Raw genomic sequence first — 27,616 nt, 5'->3', positions numbered from 1 at the left:
TAAAACATGGAAAGGGTTGCTAAAATTAGGTGCAGCCTAGTGGAAAAATCCCTCATACTCTCTCTCAGGTTTATTAGCTCTTTCACTGAAGCGGCACGCCCACCGTGCCTAATGGAAGATTATTTAAGAGTTTAATTTTACTCGTCAGGACGGCAGAGGCAGGTGGCAGAAGGATGTGGAGCCAGGAGAGGAGGAAGGGGAACCATGAATTTCCAACCTTGAGCACATCTCCAACCTCCCACAGCACGTCCCTGGCTGAGTCCCCCGCAGAACGGAACGGAAGCGACGTGATCGAGGCCAAGCAAGGGGAAGCCCGAGCTCCTCCTCCGGGCCCACGCTCCCGCAGCGGCTCCCCCAGCGGCTTCCAGCAGCGGCTTCCGGGCGCCGCCCCGGGCGCTCTTTGTGGAGGACGGAGCCCTCACTGCCCTCTTTGTGCGCACAGCCTGCTGCTCCGGAAGGCGGCCCGGCAGCCCTGTTGTCCCTTAATGCAGGCACGACCTGAGGCGCCCCGGATCAGAAAACCTTGGCTGAGGGGGTGACCTATTCCTTCCCACTTCCAGTGTGAGCTGGGGTGCTGCAAGGACTGGCCGCCCCTCCCCGTCGGCACTCCTTCCCACGGCTAGGGCTGTGTAAGTGGGTCCACCTCGCGGGCTTAAAAAGCCAAGTGCCTAATGCCTTGGTTCGATCTCCTTGCACTTCCCTGGCTGGGCAGCTCAACTGGTTACAGCATCATCCCAATATGCCAGGAGCTGCGGGTTTGATCCCTAGTCAGGGCACACACAGGCATCAACCAATCAATGCATAATAAATAAGTGAACAAATCGACATTTCTCTGCCCCTCCCCATCAAAAATCAATAAAAAATTTTTGTTTAAAACTTCCTTGAACAACTAATATTTTAATTGATGTAAAATGTTCCAGTTTTATCACTAAAACACCGCCCCTACCATGTCTGAGTTTTCATCAAATCAGATCAAATCCTATTCTGGTTTCTAAGGCACTTCTAACAATTCTTATGCGTTAACAAGGAAACCAGAGAGATTTAAACCAGTATGCCCCCCCCACTGCTCCCATCGGGGGGGGAGAGACAGACAAAGGCTCCCCTGGTGCGACAGCCACTCCGGGTCCTGGGGCACAGAGCGCGCCTTTCCCCGCTAATGCCCAGGGGAGGGCAGAGCCCGCACTGCACTCACACGGGGACTCCTGTCATCTCCTTTGGACTCAATCACGGACAGGTCGCCTTACTTCAGACGGGGGCCAAGGCCCCTGGAGGAGTGACCAACCTACCTTAAAGGAGACGCCTAGCAGCCAGGGGCACCCTCCTCGGGCGAGTCAGCAGTGCGGGCAAGTCAGCACCTCAGGAGGCCGCAGCCACCGCCCAGGCCACCCTGCTCCTTGGTTTGCCGGGCACTGTCGTGGACACCCCGGCCCAGGGTGTGGTCGGGGGTGCTACCGTGTGGCTCCAGAACTGGTTGCTACCATGACTGTTCATCGAGTACCATCTGGAACGGCGGTCTTACAGCGAGAACTGTGAGGCTTGAATTTAGGAACCCCTCCGCGGAAGCACACTGCTTCACAATTTAAATGGAAAGACGCAACACAGTCCCGTGCGTTTCTGAAGAGCAGCAAAGCCCAAGGGTGGAATAAAGATGGCCGGAGCCTCCTCCAGCTTCCACTGGCCAAGCGTGCGCCAGAACGCTCTGCTACGGTACTTCCTTCGCCTTTGGCTGGGAGACACACATCGGCCTGGACACTGGATCAGAGACAGGAGCAGCACCCAGACAAGGCCAGAGTTCTCAGGTGAGTGAGGGGCGGGCCAAGGAATGAAGGGAGAGCAGCACACAAATCGCACCCCCCACACAAAAGCCTGAGCATCCGAACGAGTGACCACAGGGGCACGAACTAAAAGGGAGAAACACGGGTGTGCGTTTACACTAAGCCATGCTGTGCCCGAGTCTCCTGTGCTTGACGGCCCGGCAGACCACGACGCTGAGCTGCCACCTCTCCTACAGGTTCTGCTCCAGACTGATGCCAGTTTTGCGGAGGAAAAGTTCTGTATTTACACAGCGATTTAACTCTAAGGATCTCAGTCAGGAAACTGGGCAAAGGAAGCTCTGGGTGATAAATCTGTCGTGACCTTCTGACCACATCCCCAGCCTGGCTGGCTTCCAGAGGCCGGGGGTTCCCTTCCTGACCCACCCTCAAGCCTGGCCAACACCTGAGCTAACCAACGGACCTGGATAACTAGCCACAGCTCCTAACAGATGCCGTGGCCGCTAACTTTTCTAGAATGTAGGGGCACATCGTTGCAGGGTCATGATAAACATCTCACAGCATGACGGTTGCTGGGGCAACACAACAACACATACCCTCACACACTGCTCTTCAAGGGAAAACAACGGTGGGATAAAAATGGTGGAATTAAAAGCACACTTTAGTTTTAATCATGTTGTTTGTTCAGTTTAAAAGCAGTCTGCGCTCAGCTTTCAAGGCGGTTAAGTGTTGGGAAGGGCAGTGGCCCTGAAAGGACCCCCACGGGCTAAAGACAGGACAATTCGAGCACTGAAAAGAGTAAAACCTAGAATGAGCTGAAACACGTAAAACATACAGAAATTCACACTACTGAAAACACACACACACACGTGACAGAAAGAAAAACCCTTCCCGGTCATCTCTGGAGGGGTGCTGGGGTGAGAGTAAGTCTTCATTCAAACAACTGGTAAGTAGAAGGGAAGGATGATGCATTTGCCCAGACTTTCCTATAAGGACTGGTTTCCAGGAAAGTAAATGATTAAAAGGAAGAAGGCTTTGGTTTTTTATTTAAATGAAAGAATTACTAAGAAATGCAAGTGAAGGAGTGAAGAAGGAGCAACACGTGCAGAAACCTCGCCGCGCTGCAACGCTGGACGGAAACCTGGATACGCAGGGTGCTCCCGCGGCGGGTGAGCCCGTGGGTGACGGATGAGGGAGCTCGGTGACGGTCGGGTCGGCCAGCAACCCCGACAGCACCGTCTACCGCTAGCGTCGCTAACAGAGTCAACGGACAGCGCAGGAAAAACGCTGGCCCCCGAAAGTGAACCTGAACCTGCTAAAATACCCAGAGCCATGAGTGCTCCGGTGCCCGGCAGCCGTGTGGGAGGGAGAGACGGGGGAAGGAGACGGGGGAAGGACAGGCGCGATGACACTGTGCACCTTCAGTGCACAGCTGGGCACAGCCACAGGTGTCAACGCTGGTTTCCTCCGTTCACGAACGACATTAAAAAAATAAAAAAAGAAGGGAAGAAAAGGAGGGGGAATTGTTAACATCTATTAGGGATGCAACATCGGTCCCCAGTGGAATGCGGACTCAGTCACGTGAAGCATTCAGAGACGTTTAACCAACGACGTTAGGAACCTGGGTTACTTTCCTCGGGTGTGGCGACAGAACACCACGTTGAAGAACAAGACTTCCCCGGTCAGAGGCACATTCTGGAGTCTCCCTCTCACCCCGGAGCAAGGAGGGACACACGAAACGCCGGTCACCTCGCAGCCGCGCACCAGGCGCCGGGGGAGCGTCACGCCCCTCTCCCCACTCCTCGGTCGAAGGGCTCCGTAAGTGAGCCAGAAGCGGCCGAGAGGGGATGACTGGGCAAGCTGGGGCACGGGGTGCACGGTACTATTCTTTGTGTGGCTGCCTTCGAAAATGTGTTTTAAGTTAAAAAAACGTATTGTCAATCTAAGGATGCATCTTTACGGCACTCTGGGATGCACAGGGTCTGGAGGAGGGAACGCCGGCCTGAGTGTGGCTGGTAGGGTACGTGACTGTCTCTGTGAGATGGACAGCAATTCGAGCATCTCACTGAAAACGTCCTACGCTGTGCTCGAGCGCGATCTTAAGAGCACCGGCTACAAGACCAGAGCTCCCGTCTCCAGCTTCCTGGATGACAACCGAGTCCCGAATAGCTAGCTCTGTTCAGATGCCATGGGCAGCATGGTTAGCCCGAGGCCACCAGCCCCGTCCAGGGGCAAAGCCCCTCTCACCTGGCTGGGGCGGGTGGGGCGGCGGCATCTGGTGCTGCATCAGCGGGTAGGGCGGCGGCTGCTGGTGCGGCATCATGCCCGGGTGCCCCGCGGCGCCCAGGGGCGCCAGGCCCGGCGCTCCCGAGTGCTGGTGCCCTTGCGGGGGGTTCTGCCCGTGCTGCTGCTCCATTTGCTGGCGGGCGCGCAGTTCCGCGTACTTCAGCTGCTCCATGTGGAAGTTCTGGCGTTCGGTGAGCAGCTGCTGCCTCTGCTGCTCTAGCTGTTGAGAAAAGCAAGGGGGAGAGAGGTGACACCAGCAGAGGCTCCATCTAGGGGGTGCGCGATGCCCAGGCCATCCACCCGACCCCCCAGTTCCCTATCCCTCTCCACAGCAACATGGCCACCGCCCCTCCCGCAATGGCGACAGCGAGAACAAAAGCATTATTTCTTAAGTAGCATATTGTCATTTGGGTGCCTGTTACTGAGGTCAAAGGTCTCTGCGTCAAGTATAAGGTCAGCCTTTCCTTATGACCTTCACTCAGTGGGGCCATTTTCTCTGGGTTCAATCAGGACACGCGCATTTTTCTCTGTGTGACAGGCATCCAGGTGTTTAAGAAGTGTCTGTACCTGCCCTCCTCTTCCCCAGGCGGAATAAGCCCTCCTGCCTTTTTAAGGGTCCCTCAGAGATAGTATTGCAAGTGCGCCACCCTTCCCAGATGCCCTCTTCCAGGTGGGACCCTCCGGGTGACTAGTGTAGAATGTGACACCAGAGATACATCTCCTGAGTGTGTGAGTGTGGCCTTAGCTGCAAAGGTATCTGTTTTCTCTGCGGAACTTCGGCAGTGGCGCCGTAAACCCTGGTTTTCAAGTGCCCTCAGTTACACCGGGTGACAAAGTCACAGTGTATTTTAGATGTCTACATAAACGTTTGCATTCACTGTGGCTTGAGGAACACAAGCATTTCAACATTCAAGATAATCTTTCTGAAACCTATATTAAAATACAGAGAAAAACATTATCTTATGTGCCAAGAAATTCAGAAACCATATGCCTGACAGTTCAGAGAATGGAATGCTATCAAAATGAATTCAGGGCTGAAAAAGAATACCAACATGAAAAAGAGGAGAAGTAGAAACCCAGACTTCTGGAAGAATGGAATAAAGACTGTAAGGAGGGCTGACGGATCTGCTTCTCTTCACTAAGGCCCCATCCCACTGTGTCCGACAGCGAGCCCCGGCCACCAGTGGCTCCGGGCCCCTGCAATGGGCTAATGGGGACGTGATGTGCCAGAGGTGTAGAGAGCACACTGAGTTTTAAAAGCTTAGTATGAAACAAGATTTATTTTCCATACTGATTACGTGTTGAAATATTTTACATACACTGGGTTTCTAATGCGGCTACTAGAACATTGGGAATCACGTATATGGCTCGTGTTGCATTTCTGTTGGCTGGCTCTACTCCACAAGGCACTCAGTAGGTTAAGGAAATGCACTGGATTGGTCAAAATGTTCGCTTTGTTTTTTCTGTACAATGGCTCTAGTAGTCCTTAGTCGTCTTTTAACTTCATTTAAAATTATTCTGTTAAGATTATATTGTGACAACTGTCCTATCAGCATGCATTCAAAAAAACTTACCAAAACTGGTGAATTTTTGTGCAGCCACTTTAATACTGAAGATGGAAGAACATATGTATGCAACATTTTTGACATGCTCTATTATTTCAAGAAAGGTGAAAATGCAAGTGAAACACACACAAAAAAGACGTGTGCAGTGTGTGCAGAAGGTGCTGTGACTGACGGAACGTGTCCAAGGTGGTGCGCGGAGTTTCCCGGTGCTGCTGACACTGTGGCCCGAGAACCCTTCGCTGCGGGCTGTCTCGTGCACTGGGAGACGTGCAGCAGCAGCAGCGCCCCTGGCCTCTGCCCATTAGCAACTAGTAGCGGGAGAGAGCCGACACACTCAAAGTACTCAAATCAATAAACTTAAACTGGTGAAAATGGAACTTGTGTCTTTTATTTTACAGAAAAAACTGGACGGACTTTTCTGGCCAACCCGATAGCACTTTAGCTTCAGGAGCAGCCAGTTCTCCAGATAAGCACTGCACACTGTCACCAGCGAGACTCGGTGGGACACGCACGGAATCAGCCCAAGAACCTGGGCTGTTGGCAGAGGAGTGCCGTGCAGCTGAGGGGAGGCATCGCTGGTCAGGGGCGTAGCAGCTGGGGCATGTGCACGGACGGGCGGAGTGCAGGGACACGGGTCCTGGGTGCGTCACGAGGCCACACAGCCAGGTGAGGGGGAGCAGCAGAAATGGGGAGAGAGGTGGTGAGGCTCCGGTCGTGGTGATGGGGTGCTGGCTTTCGGAGAGTCTCCCCGGGAAGGAGACCCGAAATGATTCTGTGAGCGGGTGCGTGTTAGCAGGAGGGAGTGAGACCGGGCGCGACCACGGTCCTAACAGACTGGTGTGGACTCTTTCTCTGGGGAGGGTGACCCAAATGGGTAAAGCCTGGCCTGGGTTAGCACCTCTCCTCGTCGGCAGGTTGAGAAGGGAGTTGCGAGGTGCAACTGGCCGGAGAGGCCCTGTGGAAGCCCTGCCCTGCACGAAGGCTCACTAGTGTGGTAACATCGGTGAAAGGCAGACCGGCAACACAGGGACCTCAAGATTCTCACCACAAGTCCTAGGTTTTTCTTTCTTTTAACCCTTCTCTCTAGGAAATCGAGGACTTTCCCGAGGTTACACTTGAAGAGGCTGCCAAAAAGGACCTCCCGCATTCTTGCCGAGCCGCTGTCAGTCCGCCCGCCCGGCTGGAGCTCCGCAGCTGTGAGAGCCGCGGGACTCCGGTCAGGTCTGCTTCGTAAAGGCACTGCGCTGTCACTGGGGGAGAGCGCGCGTCTCCGAGGGGAATGTTACTCTCTGCGCCACCTATCTTATTGTCTAAGAAACCAAATCCGCCTTTCTTCGGAAGCTAATCTTAGTATCATTCAAGGTTAGCTCCCAGTATCAAGGTTAACCTTGAGGAAAAATATTGTCTAACTTTTCTTGCCTACAAATGAACTAACCCCAATTGTACTACTTTTTTAAATGAGATTCTTTTGTCATTCCAAAACACAGAAGGTAATTAAAAGAAAATAATTAGAATAATTAAAATGAATGAGTGATTAAATACAACCCCCCGCAAAGAGAACCCAGTTTCAGCTTAAGCTCCAATGGGAGGCAAAGAGGCTCCGGAGATGAGAGGGACCCCAGCCAGCTCCAGGAGGCCCAGCTGGGCTCCGGGGCCGGCGCAGCCAAGTTACGGACACGCCCTGGCAGCACGCAATAGAGATCCTGGTCTTGCGTGGACACCTCACCATCACTGAACCCAGATGAAGGCCGCATCCACTTTCGTGGCAATCAGGAAGAATGGGAACTGGGAATTTTTGAGAAGAGCATTACAGTACTGAGAAAATTTTAGATGTGTTCCAGTGATCCTACATCTGAAAACCCATCCTAGAAAACTGAATGTGTGTGTAAGGACAGTCATTAAAGTATTATTTTTGATGTACAGTTACTTCTAAGATACACTGACTGAAATAAAGAAAAAAGGAAGTTGCAACAATATTTATAACAATCTCAGTTATATTAAAAAATTTGTGTTCACAAATTTTTGTGAACATACATACACAGAACATGTTCAGGAAGACGGCAGATTATGAACAGTAATTATTCCTAGGAATGACACTGAAGGTGGGAGAGACTTTGTAATTTATTCATGTCTTTACTACTTGAAAAAAAGTTTTGATCGTACACACTATTTTTGTCACCAAAAACCAGAACGCTAAAGACTGCCCGAGTTATACGCTGTAGGCATGTCTTCTCTCCCTTTCCACCTCCCAGGACTACGGATAAAGCCCTAACGGCCAAACTGAACAAACCGCTCCCCCAATGGGTGTGAATGAATCTGTTCACTCTCTTTCACGGCTGCGATCTGGCTCCCGGGACTGGCTGCACACAGAGCTGCCTGTGGCCCTGCTTGCTCGGAGACACATCCGCCCACGGCATTCAAACACTGCTCCGGCCCCCCGCTCACTCCCACACTGGGAGCCCCGGCGGAACTGAGCTCAACAGAGCGCTTCTCTGCACGGAGGCACCAAACACAGACACAGCTGCAAGTGCAGCTGAAGTTCACACAAAGCCCTTCTGCCGCCTTCATCTGCATAAAGCAGGGCGGAGGACGGTAAGGAGTGAAAGAAGGTGGGGACCACACGTTCCCTCCACACTGTGGAGGCGGGGCTAACAGCTGAGGCCGGAGGCCTCCAGACTTGGCCTCAGAAGGGAAGTAAACAATCACACCTTCTGTTGGAACGTTTGGTGCCAGTGACCAGACCTCCACTGAGAGCCACCAAATCCCGAAGAGACAGGACCACTGCTTCTCACACCTGTGGGGACAAGACATCCTGTCCGGCTGCTTCCACGCGTGCTTCGGGGGCAGAGACCCCGGGGGAGCGGCACCGCCGCGGTGACGGGCCACTGTCCTCGTCGCAGTGTGCGTGCTCCCCGAAGCCGTGCACGTCCTGTGATTCCAAAGCAAACCTACTCCCGGGTACCGCTTCTCTCACCTCGGACAGAACTGCTCATTACGCAATGGTGCGTGTCTGACGACAGGCCCGGCGACATGACAGTCAGCGGAGGGGAGTTACTACAAACACGCAGAAAAGGAGTTAAACACAATTCTCCTGCGGCAGAAAGAAACTCACTTTTTGGATCCTTCCCTTTATTCCTGAATTTGTCACAAGTACAACGAACTCTTCTAACCCTAATCCTACGTGTGATGATATCCTGTTAGCAGTAACTTTAAAATCTACCCAGGACTTGAGTGCTTCTCTTCCCTCAGGGTGGCAGCACCTGGAACCGGCACGTGGGTCACCTCAGCAGCCCCTCCCCGCTCCCCCGTCTCTGACCGGGCCACCGGTGTGGTTTATCCTCCACAACGCAGCAGGCGGACGGACTGACCCTGCTGAAGAGCGAGGGAGACCGGGCCCGCCCTCTGCACTCTGTCTACGTTTCTACCGAACACACGAACCAGGCCCGCAACCACTCCACACCCGGATCTGAGGACACCGAAGGCCTCGAGGGAACCCCTAGGGTCCGCCCACCTCCCCCGGCTCTGCTGCGGCCCACCCGCCTCCTCAGTTCCCACGCGTCAGTCACCCCCTGCTTCAGGGGCCCCATGCAGGCGCCTGCTCACGCTCAGAAGCACCAGCCCAACAACTGTCGGTTTCTAAGCAGGCCCACTCCGCTGCCGACCTTCAAAACCGGAATCCGTCCCTTCCCTCCTCCAACCTCCACTCCGCTGCCTGTAACAAACAGGCATGTGCAGACACAGTACAAGGTTTGTCTGGAAATGGTCCAGCCATTGCTAACATGAGAATGGTCTGCATGACTTGATGTAACCTGGCACCAAGGAGAGGGAACTGGAATGCACATGCGTGAACAATGATGACTTCACTGTACTAGTCAGTGGGGGTGGTAGATGTCATTGAGTGAGGGTGTATGCTGTGTGGCTGTCACACTCAAAATGAGTGAGCAAGTAGAGCAACAAATCTGCACCCAGTTTTGCGTTAAGTTTCAACAGTCTTCGGTGGAAACTATACAAATGAAACAGAAGGCCGCAGCTGTGGGCAACTACAGATTGGTGGCTTCATCGTGACAACACTCCTGTTCACGTATCTATTACATCTCGTGGTTTTTTAGCGAAACATCCAATCACCCAGGTCACTCAGCCCAGATTTGGCACCCTGAGACTTCTGGCTTTTCCCAAAACTAAAGTCACCTTTGAAAGGGAAGAGATTTCAGACCGTTGATGAGATTCAGGAAAACAGGGCAGGGCAGCCGATGGCGACTGGGAGAACTGTGTGAGGGCCCAAGGTGCCTACTTTGAAGGGGACTGAGGCATCCCTGTCCTGTGTACAATGTTTCTTGTATCTTCTTCAATAAATGTCTCCATTTTTCACAGTACATGGCTGGATACCTTCTAGACAGACCCCATATACCGATGCACACACACACGTAACATGTAACACCTAACATCATTAACTATTTGAGTCCTACTAAGAGAGAGTTTTGTTGGGTTTTAGTCACTATTGTCTTCCCAGTACCTACAGGCGTAGACAAAGCAGGTGCTTAATAAAAATTTGCCGAATGAGCAAATGGATCTACTCTGTTGCCCATGGTGCAAACGCCATCGGCTCTGGCCAGGCAGGCCCTTCGGTCTCCTCGGCAACCACGCCGTTCATGCCCCCTTTCTAGACCCGGGCCTTGGTCACAGCTCAGGTCAGTGCCTGCTCTGCCGGGGCACTCGCCTTGACGGCCACAGCCAACCCCGGCCTCCTCCCCTCGCACAGCCCTACGACCTCCGAGGGTCTGGTCCCACCCGCCCTCTAACCTCCTGAAAGACAGGGTCGGGGGTTCTCGCAGCGTTGGGTTTCCGACAATGTCTCTTTTCTGAAAGCACACACAGCCAAACGACCTTCAGAGGCTGAGCGAGCACTCGGTCCAGAAGCCAAAAACTAGATCAGCTCCCGGGTCCATGCCCCCGGGCTTTCACACCACTGTTCTCAACCCAAACAAGAATGCTGTGGGCAGGACCCGGGCCCTCCTCTTCTCTCCGGGGGGTGCCGGGCCCCAGCACCGCCCAGCCCCACAGCAGCTCTCCTGACTGGCACGCGATCGGCCTGGCACTGAAGGCTGCCCGGCGGGCGGCCCCTCCAAGCTGCGAGCCCAGCGCCAGCTCGGCACCGTCACTTGAACTGGAGTCAATCCTATTCATCATGTCACTTCCCAGACAGACCCTGCAGGCTCCAGCGCTGCCTTCCCCCAACACGCGTGCGCTGTAAGAGGGCTGTAATCGCCACCAGACTCTCCTTACAGCTACATTCACGGGAGCTTCAAGGTTTCCAGTTTTCACATACTCACGCTTAACTACTGAACAGTAAACACTGAAGAGAACACCTCATTTCAAGCCATTAGGAAAAAAGAAACTTCATATTTCGTCCTGACAAATATTAATTCTAAAGACATTCCTGATTCTTAAAGTCTAAGACGGTTTAAATTTAATGTTATATAAACAAAAGCGACTACTTCATTCAGAAGAGCACGCCCTGAAGCTGCTGCTCAGGTGCAGACGGGCAGGCGAGCACCCCAGAGCGTGCTGAGGCAGGAGGTGGGCGGGGCCCCAGGCGGGAGGGTGGGGGAGGCTCACTCCCGGCTGGCTCCATCCGTTCCAGTCTCGACCTTCCGGAGCCATAATCCAGGAATGCTGAAACCCCGCATATCTCAGAGTCTCTAGGTTAAAGCAGGGTGAGAAGGGCTCATTTCTTTACAAATCACAGCGGTCTGGCTAAAAACACAGAGCTGCACGAAGAGGTGTGAGACCTGGTGGGTCATCTGTGGACGGAGTCGTCTGAGCTGGAATGCAGCCTGTGCAAGCCCCACCCAGCCTCCCTGCCTGTGGGAAGGGCAGAGGAAGGATGATGGCCTTGCATTCCCTCCCAGTGTCACTGCTGGACTCTTGTCCTCGGACATTTAACGCAACCAGTACTTTCTTGCTAATGGCTTTCTCATAGGCTGGTGGAGAGATAAAATGAGAAAACCCAAATAAGGTGGTTTAGCACAGCGACAAGTCCAATAAATGTTCGTCAAGCCAAGGAAGGCTTACAAATACTGAGAATTCACTGTACAGTGGCTGCTCGCTGGTTTGCATAAAGGGGCCACACAAACACGTACCGAACACGCATGTGCTCCAGATGCTGTGCCAGGCACACGCTGTGCTTCCCTCACTGCACCCTCCTAACAGTCCTGCGCGAGAACCACCGGCAGAGAAGCAGCCCCAGCTTTGCCTCCAGGGGAGGGCGGGACACTAGTGCTGGAGTGGAGAACAGTAGGTTACATCACAACTGTGCGTGACGTGAGCGAGAGACACTGTGAAGTTCATGGGATTCTCTTTGGTCGAGACACTGAGCCTCCAGGCTGGCCCCCTACCATCTCCTAGTGTTTACACCTTCCCCACGTAAGCCTGTCTATCCCGACCTGGATCCGGGGCTGGTTTGTGAGGCCAAGTGAAGGGATGTGACCTCCAAGTTCACGTTATAGAGACACCACGAGCCCTGACTGGTGTAGCTCAATGGGTTGGATGTTGTCCCATTAAACCAAGAGGTTGTTGGTTCAATTCCCAGTCAGGGCATATGCCTTGGTTTGCGGACTGGGTCCCTGGTTGGGGCTGTGCTATAGACAACCGATAGATACTTCTCTTGCACATGGATGTTTTTCTCCCTCCCTTCTCTCTCTAAAAATCTTAAACAAAAGACACCACAATGGGAAATACAGTCAATAATACTCTAATGACTTTGTATGATGCCAAGTGGGTAACTATACTTGGGGTATACTTCGTAAGTTACACATGTCTAACCATTATGCTGCACACCTGAGACTAATCATATTGAATGTCAGCTGTAATTCAAAACTAAGTAAATGAATAAGTGACACTTAAGCCAAAGGTCGCAGGTTTGATTCCCAGTCACGGCACATGCCTGGGTTGCAGGCCTGATCCCAAGTTGGGGTGTGTGCCAGAGGCAACCAATCGATGTTTTCTTCCTTCTTTTTTCCCCTCCATTCCCCTCTCTAAAATAAGTAAATAAAATCTTAAAAAGCAGCACTAGGCAAGGGCTCATGTGGCAAGGAACTGAAGCCTCCTGCCAGAAGCCACATAATTACGCCTAACGCACACCCTCCCGCCCCAGCTGAACCGGAAGGACCTCCAGACCCTGGGCCTGAGCCACCCAGCGATGCTGCTCTCAGAACGCCGACCCTCGGAGACCACAGCGAGACATTTCTGTTCTCCGTCCCCAGGTTTTGGGGTAGCCTCTGCACAGAGATAGCTAATACAGGTGTACTGCCGACATCCAGTGGCTACGGCTGGGGACCTCCCCGCCCAGAGAGCGCCCCCACCCTAAATGCTGACTGAAAAAGGCTGCCGAGGAATCTGGGCACGGCCACCCCGCACAGCAGAGTCGGGAGAACATGCTGTTTTATCAGACTGCCCTGTGAAATGTTTCTCATGCTCTGATTCAAACTTAGCACAAAAGAAAACTCAAGTAAGAGAAACACAGTGGAGTTACATACTTAAGAGAAACAATTTTTCAAAATCCACAGCACAAGGCAAATTCTCAATGGTCAGGAGCAGTGGAGCTGCCCCCCACTGCCCCTGGGTGCCCAGGCACCAGGGAGAGAACTGAGAAGGGGCTGGGGCTCTGCCCGCCCCAGGTGACAGTTCCACCAAGGAAGGGACAAGACTGGGCGATCCGAGGCCCACCCTCGGAAGGGAGCATGACCTGGAACTGAGAACGGAGCCCCTGCCGATCTCCGGTTCCGTGCGATCTCCAGTTCCCTGCATGCCCGGTCAGGGTCACGCCCGTCTCCCGGGCTCACACGCCAGTTCTCCTTCACGAATGACCCTCCACTGTCCACTGTATCAGAGCCCCGCCATCCCAAGTAGCCTGCACAAACCTAAGAAACGACAGAGGGCAGCTTCCTGGGGTTGGTCAGATGTGCGACACAAACACTCCTCTGGAGCTCCAGCTCACCGCTGGGAAGCTTCCTCCAACACCCTCCCCCTCCAACACCCTCCCCCTCCCCCATCTTCCAGGCCGTTCCCCTTCCTGTCCCACAGCAGCCGAGCGCAGTGGGCTGTCATCTGTTTCCTTGACTGTATTTATTCCCCACTAAACTAAATCAGGGTCTCTAAGGGGACTTTTCCCTTTTTCCAGCTTCTGACTCTGACGCTGGCCTACATTCACTCAACAGTTAAACGGGGGCCTAATGATGTGCCAGTTCTGTGTTTGCAGAGACACTTGATTAATTCTGCTCTCCAAGTTTCTGCTCTGGTACGGGGGGGTGGCCACAGGAATTGGCAATTACAATACAGCGAGGGCTCTGTTGGGCTGCCATGGCAGCCAGTGGGGAGGGCACGCCATTCCCAGGTGCAGAGCCGGGGGACCCAGGAGGGAGGCAGACAGGGAAGAGCCGTGCCGGCAGGGCACACAGAGGCACGGAGAGCAGGCACGAGGAAGGTGCTCGTGACGGGGCACGGCCGGCGCACTTCCGAGGGAGGAGAGGGCCAGTGGTGTCAGGGACGCGCCCAAGGTCAGGGACCGGGGCTGTGGTGGTGCAGGCTGTGGGCAGGGGAGTTCCTGGAGCGGCCTCTCCGTCCGCGCAGGGCCAGGACGCCTGGGTACATGGCCCAGCTGGTCTTGGGACAAAAACAAAAATGGGCCCTTCTGATAGTTGTCGGGCTTCTCATCCTGAAGAATTTGCCAGGACTTGCTTGGACTGACCATGAAGAAATAGCTTAATAAACATAAACAGATCCTTAACATTAAAACCCTTCTGATCTTAAGGCTCTATCATTTGGAGATGCTGGTGCCTTGTATGTACATAAGAAAGTGAAAAGAATCAGAAATAGTCTTAACCCCTCAAACTTAGCCCTCTGCTGGAAAGTCACCAATTCCCTTTCCAGTAAACCCATTACAAAATTTACCTGAACAGCTTAATCTGTTTTTCCCAAACGTCCTCTGAGACACAAAATGTTTCCCCGTGGGCGCTGTTGGTGAGTCTGTTTTTCCTCCCTCCCTCAGTTTGGACTTCGTAATTCTCTCGGTCCTGTGCGGGCCACGCCCAAGCAGGACAAGTGTCCCGTCGGAGAAGGCTCCGTAGGGGTGCCCCTCCCCAGAGCAGAGAAGGGGGATGAGCAGGGGCCGGGTCTGAGGAGGGCTGGTGACTCGGGTCACAGGATGAAGCCCCGACTCAGCACAAGAAGCCCCTGCTTCCTGGCAGTCAGACGGAGACAGAACTCAAGGAAACCCTTGAACCAGACAACACGTGGGCAGAAAGGTCAGTCCAAGATGGGAGAGTGTGATGCCGTCACGGACCTAGAAAGCAGCGGTCTGAGAAGCTGGTACTTAGACCTAACAGCTCAGAATGAGAGGAGAGCCCGTTTGTTTATCACCACTGCCTGGTAACTCTTCTGAGGGGCACGGCAAACGCGGAAAAGGGACAGGAGCCAGGCAGAGACCAAGGGAGCCGGCTTCCCCCCCCTCCCGTTTATCGAGCCAGTATTTCACAAAGGGCAGCCGGAGCGCGACGGTCCGAGAGCCGCCCCCAGACCCTGACTTACGGCCTCCTTCTCCCTGTCCATGATCGTCTCCAGCTCCTCGAAATGCCGCAGCTTGATCTCCAGTTTCTTCATCTGCGTCTCGACCAGGAGAGCGACTAGAGACTTGATCTTCCTCTCTTCCACGGCAGCCAGGTGCTAAGTGCAAAAGACCGTTCAAATCATTGAAACATTTGCTTAACAAGAGTAACAAAATGCCCCAGTGGCTGTTCCAAGCGGGGATTCTGTAATGAAGAGCGGGGCCCGAGATGTCCCCTTTGGACCCAACACCGACTGCCCAGATTTCCAGTCCTTACAGGCGCGAATCGGCCCGTTTACAGGCTGAAGGACACCCACCCCGTGGTGAACTCCTCCCTCCAAAGAACCCAGCGAGGAGGCCCCAGGGGGCCTGGTGGGCAGGTCCCCATTCACCCCCCCACCCTGACTCTGCCCTCCCCACGCTAGCCTTCCCCTCTGGCGAACAGTCCAGGGCCCAGCACACAGTGGTCTCCCTCCCCACCCAGCACTCAGAGGGGGACTGTGCGGGGAGAGGGAGAACGAGTCCCGCCCAGTGTGAGGAGAGGGTCCAGAGCACAAAAAACAAACACAGCACGAGGCAGGCAGTTCCTCTGGAAGAATGTGCCACTCGCTCGCCCCCGAACTGACAACGTGCCCTGTTCCTGCTTCTTGCCCACGCAGCAGCACGCCGAGGAGGACAGCGCACCGCCCAGAAAGGACGAGGACCCCCTGTACATCCATCCCAAGGCCCTGACCACCCGGCAGGGGAGCTGCCCCACCTTCTCCAGACCCCGCCCAGGAGCTCACACTAACCAGCCCCCCGACACCGCTGTGCCTCATGGGGGTCACAGGGGCCGGCTCTGTGGGCCTGTCTTGCTGCTACATGAGGTTTTGAGAAGTAATGGGAATTACCAAGACCACAGAGAAGAAAAAAATATAAAATATTGGATTAATTGAAAGTACAATGTTACAGGGAAAAAAGTTGGTAGCTAGCACACAGGGTGGCTCTGTAATAACACGTCTGCAACTTCTGTGAGCCTGCAGTCATTTCAGGATAAAAAGCGGGAAGAAAACACGGCTGTCCAGGGCGCCACAGTCCTTTCCGCTGACCGAGCCCTGGCGGCACGGCTAATGCGCCGTGGCTCTGCCACCTGCATTTCCACGGCGACAGGGAGAGCCTCCTTTCTGCCCGCCTACCTTCCACGACTGTTCCTATTTTCGCGGGGAGAGAGCCTCGTCTGGGAGAAGGCAACACGGCGACTTCTGCCACAGGACAGCATCCCTCCCGCCACCGAGGCGCTCAGAACACCTAGGGATTCGGTGACGTGCGCGTACCAAGTCCACCCAGCGGAAGTCACAGAGGCTGAGAACGGGTTCTTAAGGAAATCAGAAACCTTCACAGGACCCAGAGGAATTAGATAAATGTCACCAAGCACTAGGCAAAACTCGCTGAGAGAGAATTCCAGGCACGAGGGAGCCAGTAAGGTGCTTCTGAGGCGTGAGGAAGGATCTCCCCATAGCCCCAGAACCAGCCCCGCCCCCAGGAAGACAGCCCCCCGCGCCCATCTGCAGGCGCGTGGGCACGGGGGCAGCAGAGTCCATCCGAGGGGGCCGTCCGTGGACTTAAGGAAAGGTGATCTCTGCTGCCTCGGAAGAACCAAATCCTGCCGCTGCTGAAAAGGACAGCACGCCGTGGTTTCTGGAGGACCCAGGTTATTCCAGAACAGCTCTGAGCTCCTCCTCCCAGCTAACCCGGAACCCCAGACGGCAGGGATCCAGAGCACCCGGCCTGTCCGGAGGGGAACGGAGACCGGGGCGCACCCCCGCGAGTCTCTCACCGGCAGGCCCTGCGGCGTGCTGCGGGCCTCCACCCAGATCCTCTAACTACCACTGCGAGTCGGAATGTGACAAACAGCGAAGATGTATCAGGGAAAACTCGCAGTAAAAGCTGTTTATAGACCCAGAACAAAGAGACAGTAACAGAAACTTGGATCGGCTAGATAACTCTACTAATTACAGTAATCGGAGTGGATTCCTTATGCCTTAATTACGTCGGAGCACAGAAGTGGTGGGTGCTGTGAAACTGTCGGGGCCGCGGGGAGTGGCGGGGGCAGCTCGCGGGTGCCCTGCCGTGGTGCCTGGCATCGCTTTCCCAGATCAGTGGAGAATCAAGTCCAAGTTCCCAGTAATTGGAAGTCAGAGTGAGGGAAGTGAGAGGAAGTGTAAACAGTCAGGGACCTGGAAAGGAAACGCTCTGGAAACGCTCTTCCAGGCCCCGCAGGGGATGTCTAAGGGCCGGGGAAACGGACCCATGAAAGCAGCGCCTCTGCAAGGGAGGACCCACACGGCCGTGGCTCGGTGGCCAGTAGTGTGCAGAACACACGCGCACCGACAGCTCTGAGGTCATCCCGTCTTCCTGGGCTGTGAAAGCACCATGAAGCATTTGCAAAACTCAATCTGCCGTTTCGGCTTCTTCCCTGGCAACCTCCAGGGAAGCCTGCACGCACAGCAGCACGGAGCGGAGGGAGGGGTGGTGGGAAGGAAGGGAGAACCGTGCTCCGAGAGAGGGAGGGTGCCCAGAAGTCCCGGCGGGAGATGAGAGAGACGTGGGCCTGCCCAGGGCGGCAGGGAGCCTGCGGGGCCAGGGGAGGCAGGCAGGAAACGGGGCCCGAGGACCCCGATAGTGAAAACCCCGAATCCCGGTCTAGAGAGTTTGGAACTTTAGCCTGAGCGAGGGGGGTTATTAAATCCAGTACCATGCTCATATTTGTACTTTAAAAACCTCTTTTGCGTACTGTATGATTCTACTGATATGAAATAAAAAATAGGAGAAGCTTCTCTCCGGAGCGAGGAGACAGGTCAGCCAGGACGCACGAGGCAGGCCCAGCACCTGGAGGGAAACACGAGAGAGCTTCTGGGGGGCTTCTGGGGGCTCAGGGACGCGGACTGACGTGGGCGCTCGGTCTGGGAAGACTTCACTAGCTGTGGACACATATACCCACTCATTCGAATGTAAGTTACACTACAATAAAGAGTTAAAAAACAAGAGAGGTTACTCTGGCTGAAGGACACAGAATGGGAGGCAGCCCTATGGGACAGCAAAGGGGCCAGGCATCAGCAGATGAAGTGAAACGACGCAGAAGTTCTGATTTGGTGGCAGAGCAACTAGAAAAAATGGGAAGGTGGGAGGCGTCTAAGGAGCCGAGGCTGCAGGTCTCCGGACTGGGCAGCTGGCTGGTCTAGGTCTTGACAGAGGACGCAGAGCAGGGAAGCTCTCCTGGCCTTCAGCTCCTCCCTGAGAAGATGAGCAAGCCTGGCCGAGACAACGCTGAAGGTCTAACGACAGCGTGAACAAGGAGAACCTGAGCAGCCCAGAGACGACGAGGGGCGAAAGAGTGCAACCTGGCCGAAGGACACACACACACACACACACACACACACGTGTGCCTCAAAAATTCCTAGAGGTGGGGATGGGAGAGGAAAAGAGACTACTTAAAAGCCGTACCACAGCACTAGGAGGACGAGGAGGCATCTTTGGAAGAGACCAGCAAGGAGGAATATGCAAGGCGCCAAGCTACTGTAACAGTAACGGCCAGCTGAGCACGAGCGTGGCCCGCAAACACCCCCTCTCCCACGTCCGGCGGTGGACGCTGAAATCAATGGTCTCGTGGTTTGAACTTGGTCACCTACGGATCTCTCAGAAACCATGCTCCGCAGATGGAACACCGGGAGAAGTAGTTCTCAGCAGCTGAGTGGTCTGGGAGAACCCCGGGCCCCGAGGAACATCTATGCCAACGGAGGGAACAGCTCCAGACGCAATGACTGCACCCGTTCCAGGAGCCACCGCTCGAAGCGTGGCGGCCTGCGTTGGGAGGAAACCACCTCGAGGGTGAAGTGGACAAGGGGTGAAGAGGTTTTTTGAAACTACATATTCATGCCTGGAATGCTTTAAAATGCTAAATTAACACCAAGTGAGAAAAATGACTTTCTCTCTCCTTTTTAAATATGCCGTGAAGCCAATGCTGTGTTATAAATAGAGAAAACCACCCCCAGAAGAGCTGGCAAATTCAAGAAGGAAAAGAGCTATTTTAGGTCCCTCCTCTCTCCTTTCAGTTTGCGAGAGCAAGATGAAGTATTTATACAAGGAAACAGGTTTTTGTTTTAAAAATCACAAATATTTCAATCTGGTAGACATGGGAACGGCAGTCCCAGTCAAGTTCTGCAGGCAAATGAGAGAGACGTCCCGTCCCGCCTGCAACCCGCAGTCCGGGCCGGCTACGCAGAACGGCCCTGGTCGCGGGCGTCGCCCTCAGGACCAGCCCTGCCTGCCCACCGTCCTCCCGCTGTGGGTGCTTCGCCACCTAGCACGCCACTCAGGCCAACAGCCGCCTGCCCCCAGGCGTGCGGCTCTGCACCCCGCATGCCCCCGGGGAGCCAGAACAACGCGCCCGTTCACTCCGCGGGCTCCGGGGAAGGGCGGGCTGGCAAACCTTGGCTTTCGTCGCAGCTGAGGCCAGAGCAGCTGCTGCGGCTGTGGCGACGTTTCCCTCAGAAATTTCGTGTTCCACTTTCTTCTTCCCAACGTCACTTTCCCTTTCTTTGTAAGGATCAGTGAGCTCCTTGTTCTCTTCGGTCTCCTTCTCCTCTGAAAACAACCAGGAAGCTGCATGAGCAGAGCGCCCGGGCTCAAAGCCGCCGTCCGCCGCACCTCCGCCACGTGACCTGCCGGGCCGGGCGCCACAAAGGGCGCTCAGTGCCTCTTCCGTCCCTGTCAGCTTTCTGCTGAAACGCCCCGTGCACGTGAGTCTGCCTCCGTCCGAGACCAATTTTCTAAATGGTACACTTTGTCTCGCCTTCATTTCCCTCAGCTCTCTGTGTGCGGTTCCCTTGGATATAGAGGAAAACTCAGGGGAACGAGGCCTGAAGACCAACACGCTTGCTCACCGGTCAACGAGGCGCTCTGGGCGACCCCTGGTCGGAAGGAAATCAGACCCAGGAGCAGCACTTCCGCCAGCAACCGGTGCTGACGCTGCACGGCAGGCAGGCCTGCGTGGTGGCCTCGGTGACACCGAGCAACTGGTCTGTCCGTACGCGACCGCAAACAAGGCGGTCACTGGCAGGAGCACTGGCACCCACCCACAAACCAGAACTCCACCCGCACCTTTACGGCCACGGTAAGAAACAAACTCCAACGAGGAGTTAAGTCGACACAATCAAACAGGCCCCATTTCTCCACCAGTTTTTACAGTTGCACACAGTGGAGAGTATAAAGAGTTTCCTCCAATTACCTGACTTGGTGTCCTCACTAACTTCACTATCCTGTTCCTTCTCGCTGGTCTTCTCATGGTCGCAGTCTTGGGCTTTATCCCCTTCATCTGGCTCATTGTCCCCTTTGCTTTCTGCCTGAATAGGGCACACAAGAAGAGGACAAAGAGTGAGGGAAGATTTTTTAAAAAGGCCATTTACGAGTGACATTATCACGGGGTAACCACAGGCTCTGCTATTCTTGACCAGAGCAGTGCGGGCTCAGAGGGGCCCCGGAGAGAAAGGCAGGGAAAGAGATCGGTGACCTCAGAGAAATGCTGCCGGTGCCTCCACACCCGAGAGCCCACAAGACAACACGCCCTCGAAGGACACGGGCCCTCTCCGCACTCTGCTGTGAGGCCGGGGCTGCAACGCCCACAGGGATGAAAGTCGGGGGATTCGTTTACATTATTTACGAGTTATACAGAGAAATACGTAAACAATAAATAGTCGATCTGTTGTCCAAAAGGACCAACAGCGTCTGAAGTGCACGTTATCGGCCAAGATGCACTGCTGCCAACGTGAAAGGCCCTTTGACTCGCACGTCTGCTGATGGTCTGCAGGACAAGCCACCGCAGGGCATCAACCAGCACGGTCGGGGACCAGCCCCCGCAGGCCCCCAGCCAGCACTTGGTGTCATTTGGTGATTCGGAAATCCCCGTGGCCTTGGACCAGTCTGTCAATGTCTATAAAATGAAGGGACTATCAGTGACGTGACGAGGCTCTTTCAGGAATTACGTGAATTCATGAATGTAACAAACCACAGTATTTGGAACTCTGTAAGAAACAGAATTTCACTATCATCTTCATCCTCTCCTCGTCCACACACAATTTTCAAACAACACGTGTAACTCAGACCTTACATCCCTCCTTGTACCTACTCATTCAAACAGAGACTGAGCGCTCAGCATGGGCCCCACCCTGAGGAGGCCTGGAGCCCCACCCTGAGGAGGCCTGGAGCCCCGCCCTGCCCAGCTCTGCCTGCCTTCAGCCCCAGACGGGCGCTGGGTCACCCCGAGGTCCTCCGCACACCGGCCTTAGCGTCTCCCCTCCCCGCCCGCTGGGAACTTGGATTCCCTACCCTCCACTTCATTCTCCCCAGCTTGTCCTGTTCTCTAAAATCGACCTCCAACGTCCCCTTCTCATTAAGTCTTTTCTAAATGTTTTTCTGCTGACAGTTTACTCTCAGAAAATTCCCAGTATTTTACAATTCTCTTTGGGCTCAAGACTTAGGACTTAAGCCCTACAATTCAATATTCACAAGAACTGCAACTCTTGTGTTTGTATTCCCGACTGTGCTCCACAGGGGCACACAAGAAGAGGTCAGGAATGGACGTCTTCGATGAGTGATTACGTGAACCATGTCCCGTGCTGCGCTTTTTGAGAACTGTACTTCACACCAGCGCAGTCCGACGGCCCGTAGAATTATCTCCAGTCCCCCAGAGGGCCTGGAAGCTCAGTGTGCGCCCAAACCGTGATGCTATGAAAGGCACACTCTCTGTGGCTTCTCTGTGACGCGAGAAGCCAAATAGACTTCACCTTTTCAGGCTGTGGACCATCTGCATCCGTTTCCATTTTCTCCTCTTCCGCTCCTTCTGCGAACAGAAGAAAAAGAACAAGTAATACGATATGGAAAAAAGTAAAAGACATTAATCACGTTGCCGTGAGAGTCTGAAATACCAGTACACAGAGGAGTATGGACAACGCTCACCACCACACCACTGGCTTCAAACGTACGGCATAAAACACACACTTTATGATTCTATTAGTTTAAAGTGCAAAACCAGGTGCTGGAAATCAGGACGGCCACTGCCCGGGAAGGGCGCAAAGGCAGAAAGCCGGTGCAGGCGGGGCGGGGGGAGGCCCTGGGTGCCATCTGTGTTTTAACGTTGGGGCTGTCCGACGTGTGAGGCGGACGGGACGACCGCTACAGCTCGGAGACCACCGGGGCCGCTCAGTCTGTGAGGGCGGCGCTGGGCTGCCCACTGAGAGGTTGCACCTGTCTGTATGCACACACATTAGAAGTTCAAAAATGATTTTAAGTAAAACAGGCAGAAAATTTTGTTTTTACTTAACAAGCGACAAGTACATATATTTTGAGTCAGGCACTGGAGGGACAGCCTAAAGGCACAAACTAAGCAGAGACAGACTCACAGACACAGAGAGACTGGTGGCCGCCACCGGGGAGGTGGACTGGGCTGGGTGAGAACGGGAAGGGACCGAGGAGTGCTGACTGGCAGTCAGGGAGCAGTCGCGGGGATGTCCAGTACAGCACAGGGGTGCAGTCGGTGATGCAAGGTGGGGCGAAAGGAGGTTTACAGTTGTTCACATGGGAGTAACATAGTAAGTCATAGAAATAACTCAACACCACGCTCTGGGCTCCATGAACTCACAGCGGTAAACCTCCTTCTGCCCCGCCCTGCACTGTCACAACTGGGTGGTGCCGGGCGGGTGCTGGAAATACCAGGGGGAACACTTTTGGAAAGTATGTGGTTGTCTAACCACTGTGCTGCACGCCTGAAACGGATACAGAATCGTACTGAACATAAACTATACCTGACAAATGGAAGTAAAGGAAAAGGAGGAGCCGCGAATTCAGAGTGGAAGAGGGCACAACACCGAGTCCCGCAGACGCGTGACCGGCCCTGAATGCGTGCGCACACGCCAGCTCGGGGAGGGGTGCTACTGACCTAACAAGGGACAGACTCGTCACCTCATAATCCCACAGGAAATGTCCCTATTCCTCACAGACGCACGCTGGATTATCTAGGGTGCAAAGAACCGTGATGCCCACAACTTACTTGGAAATCATTCACCAAAAATAATAAAATAAAAATCACTTATTTGGATTGCTAGATAGGTAACAATGGCAAAGGTGAACCTTACAGGCAGGCACATGGGATTTCCCCGTGCTTATCCTATCAGCATTTCAGGATGTTTTGCTACAAGCAAACAGGTTATCGGAAAGGCTCTTTCGTATTGAATGTAAACTGTAATTGGAAAAATAAAAAAATAAAAAGATACAGGCTATTTTGTTTAGACTCCAATTCAAGTGAAGAATAATTTAGTCAGGTTCTTCAATAAAAACCCTCAGCGATACAGTATAAAAATTATCTTTGATATTCAAATATATTACAATCATAAGTTATTTAAAGAATACATCAATTTAGTAACTCATAGATGGGGTCTACTCTCAACTGAATAGAGTGACACTTCAAAAACGCAGGTCAGGCCCTGACACGCTGGGGTTCTGCCCCCTCCTCTGGCCCCGCCTCACTGCGAGCAACCACCACAGAGTGACAGTGGCCCGCAGGCCCCCACCCCCGGCCTGCCATGACCTCTGCAACCCCGCAATCCAGCTCCTTGTCCAAGCCCCCCTTGCATTTCCTCAACTACGCCAGGGGGCCCCTATCCAGGGGCCTGTACACTGGCTGTCCCCATTGCCTAGAACATTCTGACCTTGGATATCTACATGTTTCCATTCCCTGACTCATTTACACCTTTGTTCAAATGTCACTTTCTTGGTGAAACATTCTCTGACCCTTTAAAACCACAATTCCTAACACGTCACTCTCATCACCCCTGCCATCCCTACTTTATTTCTCAGCATACTACTCATAAGGCAACACACTCTTTCTGCATATTTAATTTTTACACCCTAAAGGTTGTGCATATTAGGTCCTCGTGCATGTTGTCTCCACAGTATTAAGCACACAAGGGGAGGAACTTGGTCTGCCGTGCTCAGCAGCACCCTGCCACCCAGAACACATGAAGGGCATGGTAACACTGCCTGCTCACTGTCTTACGTATCCCAGCGAGTTCAAAGAAAGACTAGCTTAAAAATGACCTTCCATCCAAGAACGCTCCTTTTCGTAGGCTCACATGCTGAATCTCAATGACTGAGCTCTGGTGTGAGTTTCTCAGCATTTAACCTCACATAAACAACTCATCCACAGCTGCTCCTTCTGGTACACTGGCGTGTTTTCTTACGTAGAGCCTAGGCCTTCAGGAGGGCCTGGGTCTTTTTCAGTTGTATTTCCCACATTATCTAAGGCAGGACGGCACCAGGGAGCTAGCTATCAGGACCTTAATCATCCCTGTTCAACGAGTGAAAAACGCAGACATACTACATACTGTATGTACTTCTTTGGTTTGCTACAGTGAAAAGAGGTGGAACTTTGGGGTCAGAGAGATTTAAGTTTGAAATGTATCCTGTCCACACTTTAGACTCCTTGCTGTCACAATAAAAACAACATCACTCCTTCCAAAGCAGTCTGTTGATAAGAAATTCAATGGCCAATTAGAAAAACCCTATATACTGTGTCACAAACATGGGCACTCAAATGTTGGTTTCCAACGACTCCTGAGAAATGTTTAAAAATCCTTGTCAGCCCTGGCTGGTGTGGCTCAGTGAACTGAGTGCTAGCTTGTGTACTGAAAAACTGCCAGTTTGATTCCTGGTCAGGGCACACGCCTGGGTTGCAGGCCAGGTCCCCAGTGGGGGCACCGTGAAGGGCAACTCATAGATGTTTCTCTCCCTTTCTTTCTCCCTCCTTTCCACTCTCTTTAAAAATAAATAATAAAATCTTTAATATCTTTTATCTTAACCTCTCCCACCTTCTCCTATAACCCACAGCAAATAAAACCTAGTAATACTGTTATTTAAATACAAAAGGTCTCAAATACCAATATTACTTTTTCTACTAGTAGAATGCTCTCTGGCCAAAGAAAAACAAAAATGGTACAAGGTTAGAGGAATCAGTAGATGATCGACTAGAGTTACACGGATTGAAGAAGCCCTTTTGATAAGTGAATGCTCATTTCCTAAATAATTCCTATGAAAAGTCCCCTAATAAATGAAAATAAACTGTTTCAAGCCTGGTGCTCATGTATCTTTACTTTTGTTTCACCAAATACTTTCCCCAATCCAAGTCCGCAATGAAAAGTTAAGATAGGTTAATGAGAAAAATCCAAAAATGTCTTGTATTTCACAAGGAAACATTAATTTTTTCCTGTTGTTATTTGACTATTGTAATACTTAATAGGTGTAACAGTAAATTAAGGATCATAATAAAAAGTATGATGAATGTACCCCCAACTACAATATTCTCTTGATAAGGAAAACCCTACATTATTCTGTTCAAATCAGTGTGGTATATAAATAAGATGCTATTTAGTTACATAAGATGTAAGTTCAAACGCAATTTAATCCTTCCTGTTTCTGCACTCCCCACTCAGACTGGGGCTCAGGACGCAGGGCAGCGCAGCGCTGACTCCCCCTGCAGCTTTGCCGAGCCTCTTCCACGGGGAGGACCATTTGCTGTTTCCCAATTTATTCCATTAGTCACAGCACAATGTAAAATAAACCCTAGTAACTATAATAAGCCAGCATTAGTTACAAGAATGCTGTTTACAACTCATTCAAAATTATTCATATTATGCTCGTACGTCCCTCGCCCTTATTAAATGGGAAAAAGACACAAATTCTGCTGTAAGAACTACTGAGTGCGCCTGCACTTCTGGGAGGTCCCCTGCCAGGCTACCGGCAGACACGAGGAGCAGACCTGACAGCCCGAGCCGAGCACAGAACCAACCCCCCCACCCCCCCAGTCTGCAACGCTTCCCGCAGCGGTCTGCCCCGAGCTCTGCGGAAACTGCACATTCGCTGTCGATCAGAGCGAGGCCCGCAAGCACATGGTTGCTAGATTTTGTTTTTTTGACCCTTTTTGTTTCAAATCTCACTAAACCAGAAACAACTAAATTTGCAAGCCATTTCTTGGCCACAAATGCTCTGTGGTATCATCTACCAAAAATTTAAAACCATATTTACATGTACAAACATGGGCCCTATTCTGCAAAGTACAGAAACTTCTCTGAATTAAGTAAGAAGGCTTTGCCAACCCTTTTCAATTCCATGACCATAGGAAACCAAAAGACCCTACAACAAATGAACCAAAACACACAAAAAAGTGGAGGGAAGTAACACTTTTCCCAGGCATTCAATAGGCCCAGGTCCGCCCCCCTGAGCAGGGCCCTGCCTTGTGGTGCAGAATCAGCAAAAAGCAGAGATGTGGCCCAGCTTGCTAATTTCAGTCTCCATCGAAGAGAAAGGAAGATCAGTGAGTTTTCAAATGAAGAACTACTGTGAAAACTCTAACCTGATCTTTAATCGAAAGGCTTCCTATCTGGATTAGTAATCAAGGTTAAGAACAGCTGGGTCAATAATGTGTTCTGAGGGGTACAGTGAGAGCTGTTTGGTTCATCTCCAAAACTCCGCTGCTGGATGGACACCTCACAAGGCAGGCCCTGTGCAAACGCACGGGAACCATGCAGTTCAGGCTGGAAGGGGCTTCACTGGCATCTACTCAAATCCCCGAGAGCAGGGCCCCACAGGTCCGGGTTGTACGATGTGTGGGGAACTGGCTGCAGTTTTAGTTTTTACTTCCCACTGTTTTTATTCTAAAAAGTAAAGAACAAATACAAAATAAAATTCCTGCAGCTGGAGCACAGGGTATATAAACTGCATACGATTAAGACAAAGATGGTACTAATTAGGCAAGATGACGACAATGAAACTTGAGCTTGAGTTATTCACCAGAACCTGTGCCATAATGAATGACAGGAAAAAGCCATGGACGATGTAGGAGACACTGGGAGTGCACTACCAACAACTGTACAGAAAATCGTACTTTTACTCGGTGTGGAAATAAGCCTCCTAAATAGAACATCTCCCATTTGAGAAGCCAGGTGTTGATTATGAACATACTGTATTAAAATTTCATTCCTCTTTAAGACTGATTAAGCAAAAATAGATAGCTGGAAGTCCTTAACAGCAAAACCATCATCTGTCAGTCTCCCAGAGCAGCACAGCTACACCGCACAGCCGAGGGGACGCCCACTGGCTCCTCCGTGGCACCGGCGCGCTGGCCAAGGCCGACAGCTCTTTGGAGCCCGGGGGCTGTCCAGGGCAGAACCAGAGCTGGGGCCTGCGCCTGCAAGACCCTAACACCCACCGACAAGGCGCTGCTGTCTCTAAGGGACCCATTTCGGATAAACAGATACAAACAGACTGAAAGTAAAGTAATGGGAAAAGGTCTTCCACGCAAGCAC

General features: G+C 52.7%; 1 protein-coding gene across 1 annotated transcript in view; it reads right to left on the bottom strand.

The window, feature by feature from the left end:
- SMARCC1 (SWI/SNF related, matrix associated, actin dependent regulator of chromatin subfamily c member 1) overlaps positions 1 to 27,616 on the bottom strand; it is a 103,051-nt gene that overhangs the window by 8,449 nt on the left and 66,986 nt on the right. The window contains exons 22-26 of the mRNA XM_045856603.1: positions 22,046 to 22,101; positions 20,491 to 20,605; positions 19,693 to 19,847; positions 15,209 to 15,343; positions 4,020 to 4,278 (exon numbers count right to left, since the gene is read on the bottom strand). Of these exons, the coding sequence (XP_045712559.1) occupies positions 4,020 to 4,278; positions 15,209 to 15,343; positions 19,693 to 19,847; positions 20,491 to 20,605; positions 22,046 to 22,101 (720 nt within the window). The remainder of the gene's footprint in view (positions 1 to 4,019; positions 4,279 to 15,208; positions 15,344 to 19,692; positions 19,848 to 20,490; positions 20,606 to 22,045; positions 22,102 to 27,616) is intronic.

The sequence above is a fragment of the Phyllostomus hastatus genome, unplaced genomic scaffold, assembly GCF_019186645.2.
Source record: "Phyllostomus hastatus isolate PE091 unplaced genomic scaffold, TTU_PhHast_1.1 phas_scaffold_129, whole genome shotgun sequence".
NCBI classification, from domain to species: Eukaryota; Metazoa; Chordata; class Mammalia; order Chiroptera; family Phyllostomidae; genus Phyllostomus; species Phyllostomus hastatus.
Note: the sequence above shows the minus strand (reverse complement) of the source record. Positions and strands in the feature narration are given on the sequence as shown.